The sequence below is a fragment of the Diceros bicornis genome, chromosome 6, assembly GCF_020826845.1.
Source record: "Diceros bicornis minor isolate mBicDic1 chromosome 6, mDicBic1.mat.cur, whole genome shotgun sequence".
In the NCBI taxonomy this organism is placed as follows: Eukaryota; Metazoa; Chordata; class Mammalia; order Perissodactyla; family Rhinocerotidae; genus Diceros; species Diceros bicornis.
The window spans coordinates 13410482-13430855 of NC_080745.1; the positions used below are offsets into that span (position 1 = coordinate 13410482).

At 50.6% G+C, this 20374-nt stretch overlaps 1 protein-coding gene across 1 annotated transcript in view; it reads left to right on the forward strand.

The window, feature by feature from the left end:
- Nucleotides 1-20374, forward strand: part of CHAT (choline O-acetyltransferase) — a 46322-nt gene that overhangs the window by 22003 nt on the left and 3945 nt on the right. The window contains exons 7-12 of the mRNA XM_058542651.1: nucleotides 8041-8210; nucleotides 10902-11002; nucleotides 11877-12005; nucleotides 14576-14698; nucleotides 17683-17824; nucleotides 17963-18025. Of these exons, the coding sequence (XP_058398634.1) occupies nucleotides 8041-8210; nucleotides 10902-11002; nucleotides 11877-12005; nucleotides 14576-14698; nucleotides 17683-17824; nucleotides 17963-18025 (728 nt within the window). The remainder of the gene's footprint in view (nucleotides 1-8040; nucleotides 8211-10901; nucleotides 11003-11876; nucleotides 12006-14575; nucleotides 14699-17682; nucleotides 17825-17962; nucleotides 18026-20374) is intronic.

The window sequence follows — 20374 nt, forward strand, 5'->3', positions numbered from 1 at the left end:
ATGCAGTGCTATAATTTTTGCTTCAACAGTGAAACATAATTTAAAAAACTCTAAAAGAGAACGAAAAATTATTTACTAAGATTTTTACTCTTTCTGTTGTTCTTTCTTCTTTCTGATGTTCCAGTGTTCCTTTCTTTATATAGTTCCTTTCTTTGGGAGGGAAATTTCTCCAGCCATTCTTTTAGGGTAGCTCTGCTGGGGACAAATTCTCTTAGCTTTTCCTCATGTGAGAATGTTTTTATTTCCTCCTTCATTCCTGAAGGATATTTTTGCTAGACATAGAATTCTGGGTTGATAGTTCATTTCTTTCAGCACTTGAAAAAGGTTAGGCTACTTCCTATCAGCCTTCATGGTTTCTGATGAGAAATATGCTGTAATTTGAATTGCCTTTCCCCCTATAGGTAAAGTGTCATTTCTCTCTCTCTGCTTTCAAGATTTTTTCTTTTCTTTAGTTTTCAGAAGTTTGACTATGGTATGTCTTTGTGTGGATTTCTTTGACTTTATCCTCTTTGGGGGTAACTGAGCTTGAATTTTTAGGTTTATGTCTTTTGCCAAATTTAGGAAGCTTCTAGCCATTATTTCTCTGAGTACTTTCCTGCCCTGCTCTTTTTCCTCTCCTTCTGGGACTCCAATGACATGATTGTTATATCTTTTGTCCCACAGATCCCTTAGGCTCTGTTCTTTTTTTTTTTTTAGTCTATTTTCTGTCTGTTTGGATTGGCCAATATCTATTGTTTTATCTTCGAGTTCACTAATTATTTTCTCTGCCCCCTACATTTTCCTGTTGAGCCCACCCACTGAGTTTTTTATATTGGTAATTATATTTTTCAGTTCTAAAATTTCTATTTGGTTTTCTTTATATCTTTTATTTCTTTGTTGAGACTTTCCATTTTTTTCATTTGTTTCAAATGTCTTCATAATTGGTTGTTGAAGCATATTTATGACTGATTTAAAAATATTTGTAACATAATTTGAACACTTCTGTTATCTCAGAATCTACAGATTGTCTTTTTTCCTCAAGTTGAGATTTCTCTGGTTCTTGGTATGACAAGTGATTTTCTGTTGAAACCTGGGTATATTATATTATCAGACTCTGGATCTTATTTAAACCTTCTGTTTTAACTAGCTTCCTCTGACACTGCTCCAGCAGGGGAAGCAGATGGGTGCTGCCTTGTTACAGCCAGGCAGGGGGAGAAGTCCAGGTTCTTCATGTGGCCTATATTGACACCCTGGGGGGGTACTACTAGCTGCTGGTTGTGGGGGTTGGGAATTCAGGCTCCCCACATGGTCTCTGCTGTGAGTGGGACAACTTGGATGGTGGTTACCACCCAATGGTGATGGAAGTCCCTGCTTCCATCTGAGACCATGCCTTCTCTGATACCACCAGAGGTTGAGATGCCTGTTTACAGAATCCCCACTCAGTCTTTTCTGGAGTGGGGTGGGGGGTTATTATCTAAAAGTTTTCTGTCTTGCTAGTCTGCCCCTTACCTGGTCCTTTGGCTAAAGGGAGCAGGCTTTTCTTGGGCTTTTTTTGATCCACGCTTGTCTGTGTTTTTATGTTGTTGGCTACTTCAGCTCCAAGTCTGGGATATTTTAGGTAAAACAGAAAAGCCAGTGTATCCATTTGTTAGGGCTACCATAACAAAATACCACAGACTGAGTGGATTAAACAACAGAAATTTATTTCTCACAGGAGGCTATAAGTCCAAGATCAAGGTGTTGATAGGGTTGGTTTCTCCTGAGGTCCTTCTCCCTGGCTTGCAGATTGCTGCCTTCTCACTGCATCCTCACACGGTCTTTTCTCTGTGCACACGCTTCCCTGGAGTCTTTTCCTCTTCTTATGAGGACAGCAGTCTTATTGGTTTAGGATCCCACCCTATGACCTCATTTAACCTTAATTACCTCTTTAAAGGCCCTGTCTCTAAATGCAATCACATTGGGGATTAGGGCTTCAACACATGAATTTGGGGGAGGGGAACACAATTCAATCCATTACAGCCAAGGAACCCACCATCGTGTTGTTCCTTGGATCCTGAGGTCTCTAGCTGCTCTGCCTTCCTCTCTCCGTCTTTCAGAGTCTTCTTACATATGTTTTAAATGTAACATCTAGGGTTTTTAGTGAGAGGAATAGGGACAAGTCCACTTGATCTTTCTAGAAACAGAAGTCCCTCCCTCTTGAGCTCTTTAAAGAGGCTTTTATAACTCAAGTCAAAGCAGTTCTGATTTGCAAAGAACAAATTTCACTGGGCAAGAAATACTTTTTTTGGAATTCTCATAGCCTCTGGGGACTGGGAACATAAACATCACCCCATACGCCATAGAGTAGAAAATGTGAGATGTGGGATGTCAGATTTTCCTCCCGAAAGAAAATATGATCCTTTCGTCTGGGGAGGAAAGATGCTCAGACGGGATTGACAAAAGTTTAGAAGCTCTCAGCCTCTGAGAAGGAGCCCAGTGCCTCCATCTCCCTAGACCATGTGAGGGAGGACAGTAGAAATTTGACCATGCCAACTTCCCAGCTAATAGATCAGAGAAGGCAAGTGTCCCAGAGAGGGCTGTGTCTGTGTCTGTGTGTGTGTGTGCACAGGTGGATGTGTTGGGAAGCAGCACCTGAGAGTTCTGCAGCCCTCCAAAGGCAGAAGTGCTGTGTTCATTTTATCTTTGTTCATCTTAGTCACGGTTTGTAAGCTTTCAACCTCTAACATCAGCTTCTGGGCCCTCTAAGGCCTCGTGGCCTCTGGAATTTCTGCATCGCCGAAGCTGCCAACTCCCCAGACGTGGGTGGCAGAGCAAGCTCCTCCTATTACTCAACTCCGCCACTATTAAGCAGAGGCTCCTTGAGGAAGATTGATTTACCACATTAAATGAGCCTCCATGTGCTCTATGAGGATGTCACAAGACAAACGGCCCCTGTCGCGTGCCTCCAGCCCACTGCCCCGAGTTTCCATTACGTTTGGCCCAGAGCCGTGGTAGATGAGTTTGGGTGTAGTTCATTTTCTGCCTTACACGATAAACTTGTCAGCATTTGACCGATCAGCTACTTGTATGCAGGGAGTTCATTTGCAAGGCCACCTGCCATCCCAGCTCTGCTGTTCTGCTCCCATTTCACTGCGTCTAATGAGCTGGGACCTGGTTCCTGTTGGTTGGTGCTGAGCTCCAGGGCCTTGCACAACCTGTGTGTGGTGGTGATGGCTCATCCCCTCCTCAGGGGTCCCTCTCTCCTGCGGGGAGTTGCCTGAGGCTCTGATGCCCGGGGAGCTGTCTTTTTTTGCTGCCAGCCTTGAGTTGTCCAGATGGGAAGGAGTGTGTCAAGCCTCCATTCTCCTGCCCAGAGGCTGCATCAGGCCTGCTCCCTAGCCTCCTGGCTGGACAGGCCTGCTGTGGGCTTCCTGAGGAGCTGCTCACTCCACCTTGGCCTTGGGGCTGTTTCTAAGGAAACCTTGGTGTAGGCAAATACCAAGCCTGGGCTCTCAGAGTTCACTGAGACACGACCAACAGTGCCAAGGTATGCAGCATCAGGGCTGCCCATGGGCCCTTGGCCGGCCTCCAGGCCCATGCCTTCCCCACGCTGCTAGGCCTCCTAGACTCCACTCTGACCACATCAACTTCTGCCTGAGACTCTTCAGTTGCTCCCTGTTGTGGCTGGTTGAAGTCTACATTCCCAAGCCTAGCATTCACAGCCCTTGATGATCTGCTCCCAGTCTGGGCATTGGGGTTGGATGCCTGGGATCAAGTCCAGCTCCTCTCGTTTATTGGGTGACCCCAGGCAAGACATTTAGCGTCTCTGCTCCCCACCTGTGAATGGGGATGATGATAATGCCTATCTCATATTCATCAATAAGAGTGCCGAGGGTGATGCCTAGCACAGAGTAGGTGCTCAACAAAGGTTAGCTAAAAGCATCACTTGACTGTGTTTTTGCAGCCTCGCCTAAATCCTGCACAACTACACCCACAAGCTGGGGTCAAACTGCAGCCTGGGGGGGTTCTGCTCACCCGCAAGCTCCACGCACAAGCCTAGATATGTACTCCGCAGCTCTCAGAGCCTTTTCTCACACTGTATCTTCCTGCTGACATGCTTCTCCCTTCCTCTCTGTGTGTTTGAATCTGACCCAGGCCTGGCCAAGGCCTCCCGATGATTTGAAGTCATCAGCCAGCCTGGGAGCCCAAAGGAACCCCCAGAATAGCACACAGTGCAGGGTGGGCACCATGGCAATTGGCATGGACTCCTACTGGAGCAGAGAGGGCCAGGGCTAGGAGCTTTGCGGAGGGTAAGGCATCCCTTCCCTGTCTCCGTCTCTCCCCACCTCTCACCCTCCATCCCATGAAGCTCTTTGCCCTGAAGGGAGTGGTTTTCTGACGCTCGAGGGGTCACAGACCTCTCCTACTAGCCACTGGCTCCTCTGGGCTCCCTCTCTGAGCTGTGCACGCAGATCTCAGCCTCACCTGTCCATGCACGCTCAAGTCCATGGCCAGCCGTGGGCACTTTTCTGTACCCACTTGGGCTGGAGACCCAGGACATGTCCTCTGCGAGCTCACAGATATACAGGGAGGGGACCAGATCAGGGCTCCTGGGCTGGACTGGCTGTGACTGCTTGAAGCATGGGGGGGTCTGGGGACAATGGCAGGGTCATGTGCTGTGCAGTAGGAAGCAGTGGGTATAGTCGGGGGGGCAGTCCAGCTCTGGGCTCCGGTACCGTGTGAGGCCAGCCTGGTGGACAGAGCAGAGGTTCCTTGTGTTGTCGGTGTGAGGAGTCCTGGAGAGTAGGAGCTCTGTCTGAGCCACTCTCACCCCTGCCAGACGCAGGGCCAGCACTGTTAGAGGGTTAGGGAGCTTGGGATAATTTTATGAGCAGGGCTTTGATAAGCAGAGTAGGAGAAGAGCCCCCATCCAGGGGACGGCCTGTGCAATGGTGAGGAGATGAATGTGCACAGGTGTCCAGGGAGTGGCAGGAGGATGGAGCGAGGTCCATGCAGGGATTCAGGGAAGGTGATCCCAGAGAGGCAGCAGAGGAGAGCCAGGGGGGCCATGTTTGGAAGTTTGGATTCTACCTCGTGGGCAGTAGGAGCCATTTCAGGTTGAAGAGGGTGACACGGTGACTGCACCACACTTAAGAAGCAGAGGGAAAGGGAATTTCCCCAGGGCTGTGACTGGGTCTCATTCACCTTTAGATCCTCAGAGCATGGCCCAAAGCCTTGAGGTTGATGAGACTGAGGCAAGAAAGCCCAGGAGGCCGTGGAGAAGGTGAGGAGTCATCCTGACCCCATAGGGATCAAGAGCATTCCTGAAAGTATGCTGCTCCCCAAACCCTCATTCTAGACAGGAAGGGGGGGATGGATGACCCGACAATGGGCTGGCTTGCTGGTCTCCCTCCTTCCCAGTGTGGAAGGCCTGCTGTGAGAGACATCTCTTTCCCGGGATTTGCAAGAAGTGGGAGGAAGGCGATGAGTGGGGACTGGAGACTCTTTCCACATGAAGATATGTGTGGACACCTCTCGGGAGCCTGGAGAAATCACCTGGGCAGAGCAGGGAGCAGCACAGGTGGTCTTAGCATCTGTGTGCTCAGCAGGGGTTGAGAAGACCCAGGGGAGGGTCTTAGGGATTGCCCTATTTGAGGCTGACCGCACTGGGAGAGGGAACTCGCCATGTGCCTGAGTGGCAGTGCAGCCCAGAGAGGCCACGGTGAAGCCACGAGCAGGGAAGAGCAGACAGGACCTCATCAAGGGCCGCCCCAGATCCATCACTGGACAGAAGAAAGCATGGGTGCATTCCTGGTGTGGGCCCCCATAGCAGCATCGGGCCGTGTATGGACTCAGCCTCCCACTGACTGGGGAAGGTGCTGCTGTGTCTGATTCCAGCCCACAGGTAGGACCTGGCTGGTGAACAGAGGCTGCGGGAGATCCTGAGTTTGCTCCCACACATTCCCTGGACTTCAGGAAGGCAGATTCCAAACAAATGTGAGAGATGGTAGGCATAATTCTTGGCCTGAAGCTCTGGAAGAAGAGAAGCCTCCAGAGCCAGGGGCTCTGAAAGGGACAGTTCTTACCCAGCAGTCACTGGGGTCCCTGTGGGGAGGGGAAGGGGCTGGCGCTGAGGGGTGCACGTGGCTGCACATGCAGAGGGCTGCATGCCTGGGCTCAGAATTGAGGGGCACAGAGCTGAGCACAGGAAATAGAAGGGCCAGCACTCAGGACCAGGGCTGCCAAGTGCCCACCTTGATGCTGGGCAAGTGGGAGTAGGGAGAGGCTCCACTGTCGTCTTGGAGGAGTTTCAGAATGTTTCTCTCTGACAAAAAGAATAGCATCTGGACAGGGACCTTGAATTTAAATACTTGCAGGGACCAAGGGGGTTAAATAGGTGAGAGAGGCCTGTGGCAAACCAAGAGGGCAGCTTCTCAGCTCCAGCTAATTCCTGCAGTGTGAGAATGTGAACTCGCCACCAGATGGTGTAAGTTAGGATTCGATTTGGCCACATGTGACAGAAAACCCAAAATAATAGTGGCTTAAAGACATTGGAGTTTTCTCTCTTCCCTATGTGTACCAGAAGTGAGCCAGCCAGAACTGACACATGGCGGCTAGGGGTTCTTCCCTCTCACTGCCAGAGTGTGGCCCTCATCCTCATGGTCCAAAATGGAAACTAGAACTCTGGCCATCACACCTGTGTTCCAAGTAGCAGGATGGAGGAAGGTGGGCAGAAGGGCAAAGAGCAAATGTTATTTATCTTTAAGAAGGTTTCCTGGAAGCTTTCATATAGTGTTTCTAGATCTTGTTGGTGGAATTTAGACACATGACTACCCCCAGCTGTAAGGGAGGCTGGGAAAGGTAGCTGTAGTTCCAGTTGTCCCTGTGCCAAGCTAAAAACCAGACCTTCTGCGACTAAACGGAGAATGAATATTGTGATATGCAACTAGCGGTCTCTGCCACATAATGCCCCGTTGCCTCCAAATATGCACCCCATCTTCCCATGCGGAGAATGCTCTGGGCCTTGGTGGAGGGGATAACCCTGCAACCTTGCACTTCGTCCCTGCACAGCATCCAGCCCAGAAGTCTGGATTTCTGGGCAATGCACAGCCCTCACCGTTGGGTCCTGATGCCCACACCGTGTCTGGAACCGTGGAGAAAGAACACAATCACCACAATAAACTCCTGATTGGGAGAAGGGAAACACAGCAGCACCAGCCGTGGCCACGGTCAGGTCCCACTGGGCAGGCTTTGTGAGCCAACCTGTGCTCGGGGGAGGAAGTTGCCTCGGTGGCTTTCAGCCGCCTGCCATCTGGCCGGCCCAGCTCTATTCCAGGAGGAACTCCATGCCCAATATCCCCTACGGAGAAGTCAAACTCCCTTAGCGACATGTCTCCAGCACAATTCAGTGGCTTTTAGCCTCTTTGTCCTGATGAGGTCCACGTGCCTGAAACGGCCCCAGTGGCTCATCTAGATGCAGTTTCAGGGCGGTCTGGCCCTTCTGTCTGCCCTCTGCATTGAAATAACTGCTGGGGTGGCGGGAGGCAGGGAGAGCAACACTCTTACTCCCTGACTCAGATTTTCGTGAGAAATTGACTAATTTTAAAATTTCTGCAACTAATGCTTGAATATTGTAGTTCAGGACAAGTAAACATGCCTGTGTGCCAGACATGGCTCTCAGGTGCCAGAGTGGGAGATGCTGTTGGATGGGGATTTGGAGCTCCTCCCCTGGCATAGGCTGGCCTGAGGGTCACGTCCATGGAGAAGGCCCCACATAAGCCTCCTTCATCCTGGCAGGCAGGACCAGTGACCACACATCTGGTGGCAGAACTGGCCACAGCTGGAGGGTGGGACTCTTGCAGGGACCCTGAGGGTGAGCTGGTCCCCGGGATTAGCACAGAAGCTCGGGCCAGCCTGGCTGACTTCACAGCCCACCCACTGGGGTGAGGGGCAGGGTCAGGACTGGCTCAGGATCCGGGTGTCCTATGTGTGTGAGCCTACCTGCCGTGTGTGGGGTTCTGCGGAGGGGACTCCAGGCCTGGGGCCGGGCAGGTGCCAAGGCCTTGCTTGCCTGCCCTGCAGACTCCACCAACCGGGACTCACTGGACATGATCGAGCGCAGCATCTGCCTGGTGTGCCTGGACGCCCCAGGAGGCGTGGAGCTCAGTGACACCAACAGGGCTCTCCAGCTCCTCCACGGCGGAGGCTGCAGCAAGAACGGGTCAAACCGCTGGTACGACAAGTCTCTGCAGGTAAGTGTCTGTCATGGCATGGCCAGTGGCCTGAGCTTGCGTGTGCTCACGTCCAGCAGGCTCGCTCACTGGCACTGGCCTCTGCTGCCTTAGATGCTGCATCTGGGGCCGAGGGAGCTGAGGGGCTGGAGATGGGCCATTGGTGTCAGCCCCTGACCTGGCCAGAACTCTTCTCAGAAGCAAGAGGCCAAACCCGACTCAAACTCCCTAAACTTTCTGTAGCCTGTGCCAGGCCTGTGGGGCCTCTGGGTCACATCTGGGGCTCCTTCACCATCTCCCATCACACACTGTAAGGTGGGCGCATGCTGGGGGCTCCCACCAAACAAGTCCTCCACACATTCAGCAAGAATCATGTCTGATGCCCAGAGATGTCAGCTTTTCTGAATTTCCATCACCCTGGCCTGGCCATTTTGACTCACCTCCCTCCATCCCTGAGAAGTAGGACAGCCCAGCATTGCCACAGAAGAAAAGTCATAAAATGAAATAAAACAATCTATATATTTTTCATTCACATGACATTAGCCCAGAAACAAGACATTCACTTTGGCTGGGAGAAAAACACTCACGCAGATGGGGATGAAGTCGAAGTTGAGCCATTCATCCCTGGCCCTCCATCCTTTTTTCCCCAGCATACCAATCCTGGATCTAATCTTGTTTGTTTTTAAGGCCACCACAGTTTCACAATGTCCATGTTAAATAGCAGCCAATGATGTCTGTGCTTTGGGTTAGCATTGCTCACACTAATAAGCATTTCTAGGCAGCATCGCATTTTTTTCTTCTCTGTCCCCTACATTCTACAGGTTATCCCTTTTATTGGTTTGCATATTGATTCTGCTATTTCTGATGAGTTCTCTTGCTGCCACGCTGGCTGTTTCAGCCTCCACCAGTGGTGCTAATGGCTTGTAATCTTTCATGGAGCAGCTGAGGGAATAATGATATAATGGTTGTACAGGACCTGAATCATACTAAGCATTGGTAGCAGTTTTTAAAAAGTGCCGTTTTCCTCTCTTTTCTTTTAGTGACAGGGACAGAGAAGCACTAATGCGTGGGTGGCACAGCCCTACCTTCCGCCTCACGTGGGTGACCATGTGCACTTATAGGCTCTTTTTAAAACAGGCAGGACAGGTGGTCAGGTGAGCTGGAGAAGCCAAATAGCCTCCATGGAGCTGACCTGAAAGGACGGAGAGCTCGTCTCGGGAGGGAAATGCAGGGGACACCAGGGGAGGGAGGAAAGAGCCTGCAAGGGATGAATTTTGAGGGAAACTCTGTGGGAAGTTTGTTTGAGAATGGGAGTAAAATTCGGACAGCTGACACATTATGTGAGAGATCGGGGAGGCACGGAGTCAGCTCAGGTGTGTGCTGTGTGCTATGGTGCTCGGAAGGGGTTTCATAAAGATTTCGGTAGCGTGTTTGTTTGTTTGTTTGTTTGTGGATGGTGGACTAGTATCTCCTGAGTGTGATGCTGTGCCGAGATGGGCTACAAGGCGGCCCCACTTTATCTGGGTTACGCTTTAAGAACCACATTTCATTCTTCTCATTATTTGCTGCCAGTACTTTGGTACATACTGAGCATATCCCTTTCCCGAGTCAGCTGAACACAGCCTTGTGAATTCATAAAAAAATCGTTAAGTCATCCTTACAGTTGCTGTGTACTTTTTGTATACCTTCTCTCCAATGCTCACACCCATCCTGTGAGCTGGGCCTTATTGGATCCATGTTAAATGAGAGCAAACTGAAGCCAGAGAGTTGAAGTGTCTTGTCGAAGCTCTCCCAGCTGGCAAGAGACAACAGCAGAACTGGAATCCGAGTCCCTGACTCGAAGCCCGGGCAGCAGTAAATGGGGCATCCTTCACTCCCATCAAGGGATATTTTAATTCTCCCTAGGAATCTGCACACCATCCAAATTGAACCGTTATCTTTTTTTTTCCTTTTGTCATCCCATTTTTTTTGTTGTTTTTTTGTTTTTTTTGGCGAGGAAGATTAGCCCTGAGCTAGAAGATGATCCCTGAGCTAACATCTGTGCCAATCTTCCTCCACTTTGTATGTGGGATGCCACCAAAGCATGGCTTGAAGAGCAGTGTATGGGTCTATGCCTGGGATCTGAACCTGCAAACCCTGGGCTGCCAAAGCAGAGTGTGTGAACTTAACCACTACGCCACCGGGCCAGCCCACAAACCGTTATTTTTATTCACTTGTTCAACAAACTTATTGAACACCTATATGGGGTGGACACTGGTCTAGATCCTGGGAATAAAATCAGTGGTGGCCAAACACACAGCATCCATCAGACACGTAATCACACAACGCAGTACAGGATGGTGGCCCTGCTGCCCTGTGAAGGGCTAACAGAAGCTGAAGGAGCTTCCCCATGGCCTGGGGAGAGTGTGCATAGCCTCAGCGTGAGCTGTCAGGAGTCACTGGGCTACTTCAGCAGCAGGAACTCTGGGCTCCACCTTTACTGCCCAGAGCATTCTGGGAAGGAGGTCACCCAGTTTAGAGCTGTCTTGAGGCCCCCATATTCTCAGGCCATGCCAGTTGTGTGCAATATTCGTTTCAGGAGATAATGTGCTTTGGTGTCCTTGGAGGAGAAGTCCCTCTGAGAGTCTGGGGGCTCCTGGCCTGGAGCCAAGAGGCTGGGTTGAGATGCTGACTCTATTAGAGGTCCGCTCACCTCTCTCCTCCCTGTTGCAGTTTGTGGTGGGCCGAGACGGTACCTGCGGTGTGGTGTGTGAACACTCCCCATTCGACGGCATCGTCCTGGTGCAATGCACGGAGCACCTACTCAAGCACATGTGAGTCTGGGGGCAGTGTCCCTCCAGAGCAGCCATGGGAGGCAAAGCCAGACTGCTGAGTGGCCACCTAGCCAGGCCAAAAAAAATGTGGGTGGCCACCGGGGGGCTGCATTAGTCTGGGAGGTGTCATAGCAAAAGATGAGTTTGAAAACCAGCTTGAATGAGACATCATACACTTTGTTGGCCACGGATAGAAGGGGCAGCCTGGACAACACGTTTAGGGCAGTTGGCAAAGAATTCTCAGCTAAAAAGGAATATCTACCTTGGTCCAGGGAAGCCCAGATCAATACCTATTGCTTATCCCAAGTCAGGGCTGGGCTGACTATTGAGCTGGCACAGAGGAAGGTCTCTGAGCTGCACCTCTTTCCATCCCTCGGGCTGGGTCTCTCTCCCTAGCTTCCAAGCTGGCCAGACTGAGTGCTTCTCTGTCCCTTAAACACACCAGGTTCCTTCCTCCGTTCACGATTTTGTCATTCTCTCCTTCTAGAATCTTCTCCCTGAATCTAAGTTCTAAATCTCTTCCACGATTTAGGAACTTTTTAGAATCACTGAAAACCCAAACCAACCCTCATAGACAGAAAACACAATTTGCTTCTTCAATTTCTCTCCAACTGTTTTATAAGTGTTAGTGGTGTAACATGGTCGAAAGGGAAAACATGAAAGGAAATATTGGGCTTTGGAGTCAGGCAGAACTGGATGGAATCCTGGCTCTGCCACTTACTAATTTGGGTGGCCTCTCTGAGCCTTAGTCTCTTCATCTGTGCAATGGTTTGTGGGGGGCAGCTCATACCCACTGAAACTGCAGCAGCTAAGATGACTGCAGGGGGCAAAGAAACATGCAGGGCCACAGGAGGTCGCCTCTTTGTGCCCGCAGGATGCAGAGCAGCAAGAAGCTGGTACGAGCCGACTCCATCAGCGAGCTCCCCGCCCCCAGGAGGCTAAGGTGGAAATGCTCCCCGGAAATTCAGGGCCTCTTAGCCTCCTCGGCAGAAAAACTTCAACGGTAAGGAGAAGCCCAAGTCTCCTTTGGGGTGCTGCTCTGGGGCCACCGCGTGCCCACCCTACACCCTCCGTCCCAGCTCATGAGGCACGCTGGAAGCTTCCAAAGACCCCAGCTCCTCTGCCTCCCCTCACCCACCTCCACCCCCATCCTCTCATGGAAATGTAGTCAAACTAAAGGGGAGTTATAACTCCCAGGATATAACCTTGCCGAAGTGTCCATCATTTCCATAAAATGCAAACGTGCAGCTATTTTTTTTCACAGATTCACCTGACTGAGCAGAGTCAAGGCGGGGAAACCAGCCCCTGCTTTCAGAGAGTAATAAACAGCTAGTTTGAATAGGTCATTTGAATCCAAGCTATTTCCATTTGCCTGAATTTACACTGCAACTTTCCTCAAGGGGCGGGGGCAGTTCAGGCCCTAACGGGACCAGACCGGAGGGCCAGAGATGGGTGTGGGCCCCTTGGGTGGCCCAGCCTTGGCACAGTGGCAAAGTTTGGTGGGAACCATGGGCTGGCAACTAGATCTGGACCTTGGTTGTTCACTCCCTCATTCAGTAAGTGAGCATGAGTGCATTCATTCATTCATTCATTCATCAACCATGTGCAGAGCTCTAGTGTGTGCCAGGCCTGTGGCAAGGCTCTGAGGACACAGAAATGAATGTGCCATGGGCCTGCCCACCACACGTTAGTGGAGGAAGTGGACCCCCAGACCAAAACAAGTGTAATGCAATAAGTGCCAAGACGAGAGAGAGAAATCCAGACCCAAACCTGCAGAGGACACAGGAGCTGCATTCTGCCAGGACATTGAGGGAAGGCTTTGCAAAGAGAGGCCTTGAAGGATGAATAGGAGTTTGTGGGGCAGGCAGCTGGGGAAGAGACAGACAGACAGCTTGTTCAAGCTTGTACATGTTCATAAAAGATCCAGGCTGGTTTGGAGACCAGCAAGTGAGAAAATGGCCAGAAGTGGGGCCCTGAAGGGAAGGTGGGCCACACGTGAAGAGCTTCACTGTCCTTATGTTACGGGGCTTGGAAGCTGTCCTACGGCGGTGACGATCCCCTGGAGGCTTTGTGCAGGGGGTTTCGGGGAGCCCATGAGGAGACCATGAGAACAGCACAGGTGAGCAGGACAGTGTGGCCAGGCTCGGGGGGTGGGGAGCACAGTCCACTGAGAGTGACTGTGGAGGGCGACTGGCTTTAGCAGGGGAGTGGGAGAGGCCAAGGGTGTTGTCTATAAAATGGTGCTGATAGCTCAACCTTACGGGGCTGTTCTTAGGATAAGCAGGCCACTAGAAGAGTGAGTGGGTGGGCTGGTGATCTCTGGGTGGAGGAAGGCGCCCACTCATCTTCAGAGATTCAAACAGGCCCCACGCGACCCTGAGGTGCTCCTTCAGGAGGGAGAGAGCCAGGAGAGGCTGTTGGTGGGGAAGCACCAGGAGCCTCAGAGGTCCTGAGCTGCCTGTGGAAGGGGGTAGGGTCTGAGTGGGTAGTGCTTGGGCAAGAGGTCTCCAGGAGGCTGTGGTGACCATGAGCTCAGCCTGTCTGGGGACAGCGGTCAACAGGCTGGACTGAGGGGTGAGTCCCCCTGGCCCCCAGAACCTGACACAGTGCCCCTGAGAGCTGAGCTCACATGAGGCAGGGGGAACAATTCAAGGAGGGGCAGGCAGGGCGCTTCTGCGTCCTGAGGGAGTGTATGAGTGGGGGACCAGGTTGGCCACCCAGGGCTCTGCAGCCACACACAGCTGGTGGACAGATGGTGTGGACCTGGCTGGACATTGCTCCAGCGGGTATCAGCCCAGACCCCAAATTCTTCATGAAGGAGAAGACTGGTCAATATCAGTGGGGAGAGACCAGTGCTCAAGTGTCTCAGTGTAGACTCAGGGAGTCTTCCTGTTGCTCTGACAATGATTCGTGGGCAGCAAGGCCTGGGCATGTCACGGGAGGCTCAGCAGTAGTTTCTGAGTAAAGTGGGTTTTCGGTCACCCTTGCTGTGCTGACGGTGACCAGCCACCATGCTTCAGGCCTTTCTTCCTGAGGCACAACAGGGAGGAGTCTCAGTGAGGAGATGCGGCTTGCAGCCATCTGAGAAATGGGCTTTTCCCTGGACAAAGGGAGTTTGTTGGGTCTGGCAGGTTGGCCAGGATGCCAAAAGAATCCATAGGGATGCTGGACACACCTTCCCAAACAGGTCAGATAAATGGCCTCTTTCAGGCCTACTTCTGTGGGCAGCAGCTTCTCGGACTTTGTTTGTGGACAGTGCTCTCCCTGTCCTTGCAAATGTCTCTCGTGCCCCTCCCTGCAGCCAGGCTCACCTCCCCGACCCCAGAGCAGGGCCACCACCCTGCCTGGCCAAGCCTCACCTTCAGCTCAGAGTAACCCTGGTGCTGCGTGCCCTCTGCCACTTCTGTATGTCAAGGCCTGTCTCTGACACCCCGATACGTTCATTGCGGCAGGGACGATGGAAACTTCCAGAGCACTAGGACGTAGACCGGGCTTAAGAAACTTGGTCAGACTCTGTGGTGCGTGCATTCTATTTTGCATGCAATGACAGCATCTTTTCCTTTTCTTCCACAGAATAGTAAAGAATCTTGACTTCACTGTTTATAAGTTTGACAACTACGGGAAAACATTCATTAAGAAGCAGAAATGCAGCCCCGATGCTTTCATTCAGGTTGCCCTCCAGCTGGCCTTCTACAGGTGAGCAAAGCCTGCCGGTGGAATGACTCTGTGCCAGGTGGGCTGACTGACAGCTGCTCTGGACTCTAAATCTAGAAACATCCTGGAGGGAGGGATGTCTTTCTGTGGGCCTAGAGGACAGGACAGGAGGATGACCAGGGAAGGCTGCATGGAAGGAGATGCCGCCTGAACTGCGTTTCAAAGCATGAACCCAACCTCAGAAAAGAGAAGGAAAGATGGGGCAGTCAGGAAACTGTCTGAGCAATGGCCCAGGGACACAGAGCTCACAAGGCCCAGACAGGCAATGGGGAGGCTGCCCTCCTCCTGATCTCACCCAGGCCACCTGGGCCCCTATAGCCGTGACCTGTCCTCCCCAGTTTTCCTGGCCTTGAGAAAAAAATGGAACCAGCATCCCCCCAGGGGGTCAAGTCAAAGATTTTGGACTCATCTTTGATTCATCCCTGTCTCTCATCCCCCACATTCCATGTCAGTTCTCCAAATGTCTCTCAAACCCATCCTCTGTTCCCCACCATCCGCCCCTCCCAAGCCCCTGTCATCTCATGCTTGCTCAACTGCAGCATGCTCCCCTGGGGTCTCTGCCTCCACTCTTACCACAATAATCCCGTCATCATGAAGTGTGAACTTTGAAATATGCAAATCAGATTCTATCGCTTACCACCTCGAACCCCTCCCCCGCTTAGAACAAAGTCCAGGCTAAGAAAGGCTCCCTGTGAACTGGCCTCACCTGGGGCCCTCCCGCCAGGCTCTCTCACCGTCCAGACCTTTGCTCTGGCTATGCCTCTGCCCACCCACCTGTCACCACCATTCTTCACATGCCAGCTCCTCCCACGGCTCAGATGTCAGCCCTCAGAGGCCTTTCCTGACCCCCTTATCTAAAGCGCAGCCTCCGCCCCCTGCCCCTCAGTTCTCCATCATACCGCACGGCATTCTCTTTTTCTTTCATGGCGGTGGCTGTCCATGTGAACTACCTTGTCTGTTGATTTGTTGACTTTGTTTTCTAGACTGTCTCCCCCAAGCATGCCACTCTGGGCATCTGGCACGCCTGGCACAGAGTAGGCATCAGGCACTGAGTCACAGACATGAGAAGATACTGCAGGAGTTTTAGCAGAGGGTGGCTGGGTTATATCTGTGGTTTAGAAAAATCTGCATAGTGGTAGTTGTGTTGGGGGAGGGGTGAAGAGTAGGGAGTAAGGGTTGAAGGCAGGGTTGGAAGACTGACTGGCCTTTTATAGGAGGCTAAAACTAAAATGCAAAGTAGATCTTCCTCAAGACAGCCTGGCTCCTGTTGGTTCCCGAGCTCCAGAAGCACGAGCCCATAAACCGGCGCGGGCAGTTAACAGCACTGCCCCACCAGCACTGTTTTCAGTTGACAACATCCGAGGGGGCACTGCAATAAAGCTGGGGCCAGGAGGTCTTACTAACGAGCAGGCAGCACCCGTGTGGACACGGCATCCCAGATCCCAGTGTCCCCCTAGGGGCCATAACTCACGGGGAAGGGAGCGCAGCCACTCTGAGTGTCCATCCTGTCAGGACTCCTTGGGGAAGGCTGATCTCATCGCACATGAGGTCTGTGCTCATCGCAAGGTGACAGAGACCTCACCGGCATTGAGCTGTGGCAGGACCTGGAGTCTGGAACCGCAGTCAGTGCCATTCTGACACTCAGATGGCATGTGGCTGAAATGGGCCAGGAGGTGAGGGTCCTGCTGGAGCCACTGGGGCACTGTTCGGTGAGCACTTCAGACTCAAAGCCTAGAGGGGCCAGTGGACCCTGCACAGAGCACCCCACCACCCTCCAGTGATCTTTGCTGTCACTGGACATGGCGAGGAATGGACACAGTCAGAGTCTCCTGGGCTCACTGAGTAGCCAGAGTATGATCTGCTTCCCATGAAGAACATTCTTCAGTCTAAGCTGTAACAGATTTTTTAAAAGGCCTACTCCTAGATTCAGCAGAAACCTAGAAGCTGCCTAAGTTGGGGTTGATCAGTGACCAGCCAGTAATGGCATCTACTTTTGTGCTCGGCGTGGTGTTTGCCTCCAGGAGCCATAGAGATACAGGAAACGAGCTCCCTGCCAGAGACTTGGGGAAATGAGACATAAGTGTACGGGAAGTTTATTCACTTGCTCGCCAGGCAACTTGCACAGCTCCAAGCACTGTGCTAAATCAGACTTGCCCTTCCTCCTCCTGGAGCTTACCCAGTGAGGGAGAGGCATGCCCTGAAAAGGCCAAGACGCCTTTGTGACTTTGGGCTGTCACTGCCCCTCTCTGAGCTCCGTGTCTGAGCTCCCTTCCCCACCCCCAACACCAAGGACTTTACTGACTGGTGAGAAATGTGTGTGCCAGCTAGATGTGCAAACCTAGGGATGCTCACTCAGTTCACAAGGCTAAGGAAGAGATTTTCCCTGTCTGGCAAGGGAGCAGCCACTGCTGCTCTGGTCACAGACATCAGGGAGGAGAGGCACAGCCATGGCACCCACGGGTCTGCTGGAAGTCCAGCTGCCTCTGGACAGGGGGGCCTGTGCAGCAGTTTACACCCATGACCACAAAGGTCCCCTCCCTGCTTCTGTCCGTAAGTCATGCTTGAATTGTTTTAAATAAAACAGGATTCCCTCAAGGGTTTGAATGATTAATTATGCAATTATTCCATTCTGTGCTATTAATCAAACACACATCAGGTTTTGCAGAAAATTCTAGATTTCCCACCAGGTTGGGATTTTTTTTAAAAAGCTACCAGTCACTTCTTCTTTATTTTATACCCACGCAGAATCACCAATCACCAAAGTGTACATAGCTCTTCATATTAGAGACCCCCCAACATTCATCTCTGGGAAATCTCCTCCAGAATTCTATTAACATTAAAATGAAATACTGCACCGAGTCAAGTCAGAACTGTAACAATAAAGCCCGCTGAGGCTGTTTTTCTTTCAGCCTTTATGATTCCCTGAGAACGCATCACGTTTGCCATTCGTCCTCCATCTTACGCAGGCTCCACGGGAGACTCGTGCCCACATACGAGAGTGCGTCCATTCGCCGATTCCAGGAGGGCCGGGTGGACAACATTCGGTCGGCGACTCCAGAGGCACTGAGCTTTGTGAAAGCCATCACTGACCACGAGGCTGCGGTGCTGGTAAGTCCTGCTCCATCTGAGGCCCCTCAGCTGTGAGCTGCCTGTCTGGTCGGCTCCCTGACGACCAGCTCCTTTGGCTTCTTCGTCAATGAGCAGCCCCTCAACGCCCCGTGTACTGCGTCTCTGGTCTGTTCTCAGGATTCGGAGAAGCTGCTGCTCCTGAAGGATGCCATCCGAGCCCAGACCGAGTACACCGTCATGGTGAGTGATGTGCTGGCCTCTGGCTGGAGCTCATGACTGCGGGCTGTGCCCAGAGCTGCGCCTGCAAGAGCGGAGCCCCGGTACAGGCCCGGGTGAGAGTTGGGCCACCACCTGCCCCGCGACTTGCAAGGCCACCCCACCTTCCAGAGCCTCCTTTTTCTTAGTTTTAGAACCCAGGTAACACACCATTCCTGGTTTTTACACGAACTTTACAAGAATACAGTGAATGACCTTTGAAAAAACAATACTGATAATTACAGCACCCAATATGTACGGCACTTTACAGTTTATACAACTAGAGCAGTTAAAGGTTACGGGATGGTGCCCAGCCTGGCAAACTGTGGTAGCTTGCACACTTTGCACAATCGCAAGTGAGGCGGTATTGATTCTCACCCAGGGCTAATTTTGCGTTATTATTCTCTGTGTATTTATTTATATTGCCTGTGAATAAAAAGTCTCTATTGAAAATTAATAGTGAAATCAAAATTGTAAGGGAAATGTTTCCCTAGTTTAGGGAAATAATTTATTTTCTAGCACTGCGAAGCCACCATTTGCATACAAACGACAGAGAATAAGCTAGTACTTGGGCTGGTGATGAATATATTAATTGCAAATCATTCTAATACAGTCTTTGAAGGATCGTACAACCTATGAAAAGGAGTTGACGGAATTTCATTGCGTATGCTTGAAAGCAAGTATAACACATCTCTGGGTTTTAGAACCAGTCAATGTAGACTTTTCTCTAATTCAGTGGCTAGGTCCCTAATTCATTTGAAGTGTTTCTTCTCTTTGGGGAAAATCAAGCTTGCTCTCATGTATTCAATGGGTATTTTTTGTTTTCCTGCTTTATGCCAGGCAAGGTGCTGGGTGCTAGGAAATAAAAAATGCAGCCCATAAGCCCTGTCCTTAGAGAGTTTACCATGTCGGTGGGAGGAGAGGCCCTTAAATGTAAATCCCATCCTATGTGAAAAGAGCTCTCGGGAAGTAGTAGACAGCACGGAGGAGCAAGCTCACTCCTCTGCTTGGGAAAGCCAGGAAGACTTCCCAGAAGAAGTGGTGCTTGATATGAGACTTGAAGGATGAGGAGGTGCTTGTCAGGTGGACATAGAAGGGAAAGATGGCCTCTGAAGGGAAGAGCATGTGCAAAGGCAAAGAGTCTTGAGAGAATAAGACACATTGGAGGAAATGCAAGCAGTTCAGTGTGTGCAGCTTGCAAAGGACAGAGGAGCAGGAGAGCTTATGATTGGATTTCTGTCACAAAGCTTACTCTGGTCACCAGGCAGAAGGACTGGTTGGAGCAGGGGATGGTCTGCCAAGAGGCAGCAACACTAATGAGGAATGTATATAATATTTAGGGAGAGCTCAGATAAGAATAAAGACATTTTCAGACAGAGAAGCTCTCAAAATTTTTATTCTCAAAATTTCTTATTGAGCTCTCTTTCTTATAAATCTATTGGAGGATGTAGACCACTAAAGTAAGAGAATAAAACATAAAAAAGGAAGTCATAGGCTCTAAAAATCAGAAGATTCAACACAAGAAAGAGGATGATAGTAGAGGGAGATCCCACATTGACAGCTGTTCATCAGACCTCGGAAGAACCAGTCCACAGAGGAGCCGGAAGGGAGAGGAAGAGTGAAACTGATCAATTATCTGACACATTTTAATATTAGGGGAGGCTTACACTTCTGGCTCAGGTTTAGAAATCAACTATTTATAGAGGGATAGAATGCTAAGCAAATAGAAAAATCACAATTTAACCTTTTAAAAATTGTCAGTTCTAGAGAAAACAAAAAATTGAGTGAGAAAGGGAAATCTATCATAAGACACTACAGAACACAGCTGTGAATACTTGAATAATTGTAATTATGTAAACACTGAATGCTGATCAAACAACAAACAGTTAAAATGTAGCTCTTGGGGAACAGGGGTTTAAAAGAGCCAACCTCTCATCTATAAGAAAAAGATGTAGGTAAAACTGAAAAAGGCAGTGATGGCCATCTACGCATGGTAGTTAGAACTAAGAAAACAGCTAAAAGGATTCCACAGGGTTGCCTCTGCAGAGTGGGAATCAGTGTGGGCAAAGTGACATAAACTTTTGGCTTATTTGGGTTTTTTAACTATATAAATTTATAACTTTGATAATTTAAATTTTTATGAAAAACATCCTCTAAAGCATTGCCATAGGGTTCTCTTGTGTTAACTATTTTAAGTTGATGAGAACAACTGTATAAAAGCAATAGGGGATGGGAGAGGAGAGCTATAAGGATGCTTTATAGGTAAATCTAGTGCCTGGGTGGCCGGGGAGGGTAAGGGACAGGGGCAAGAAGCAAGCAAACCTTCAGATATCT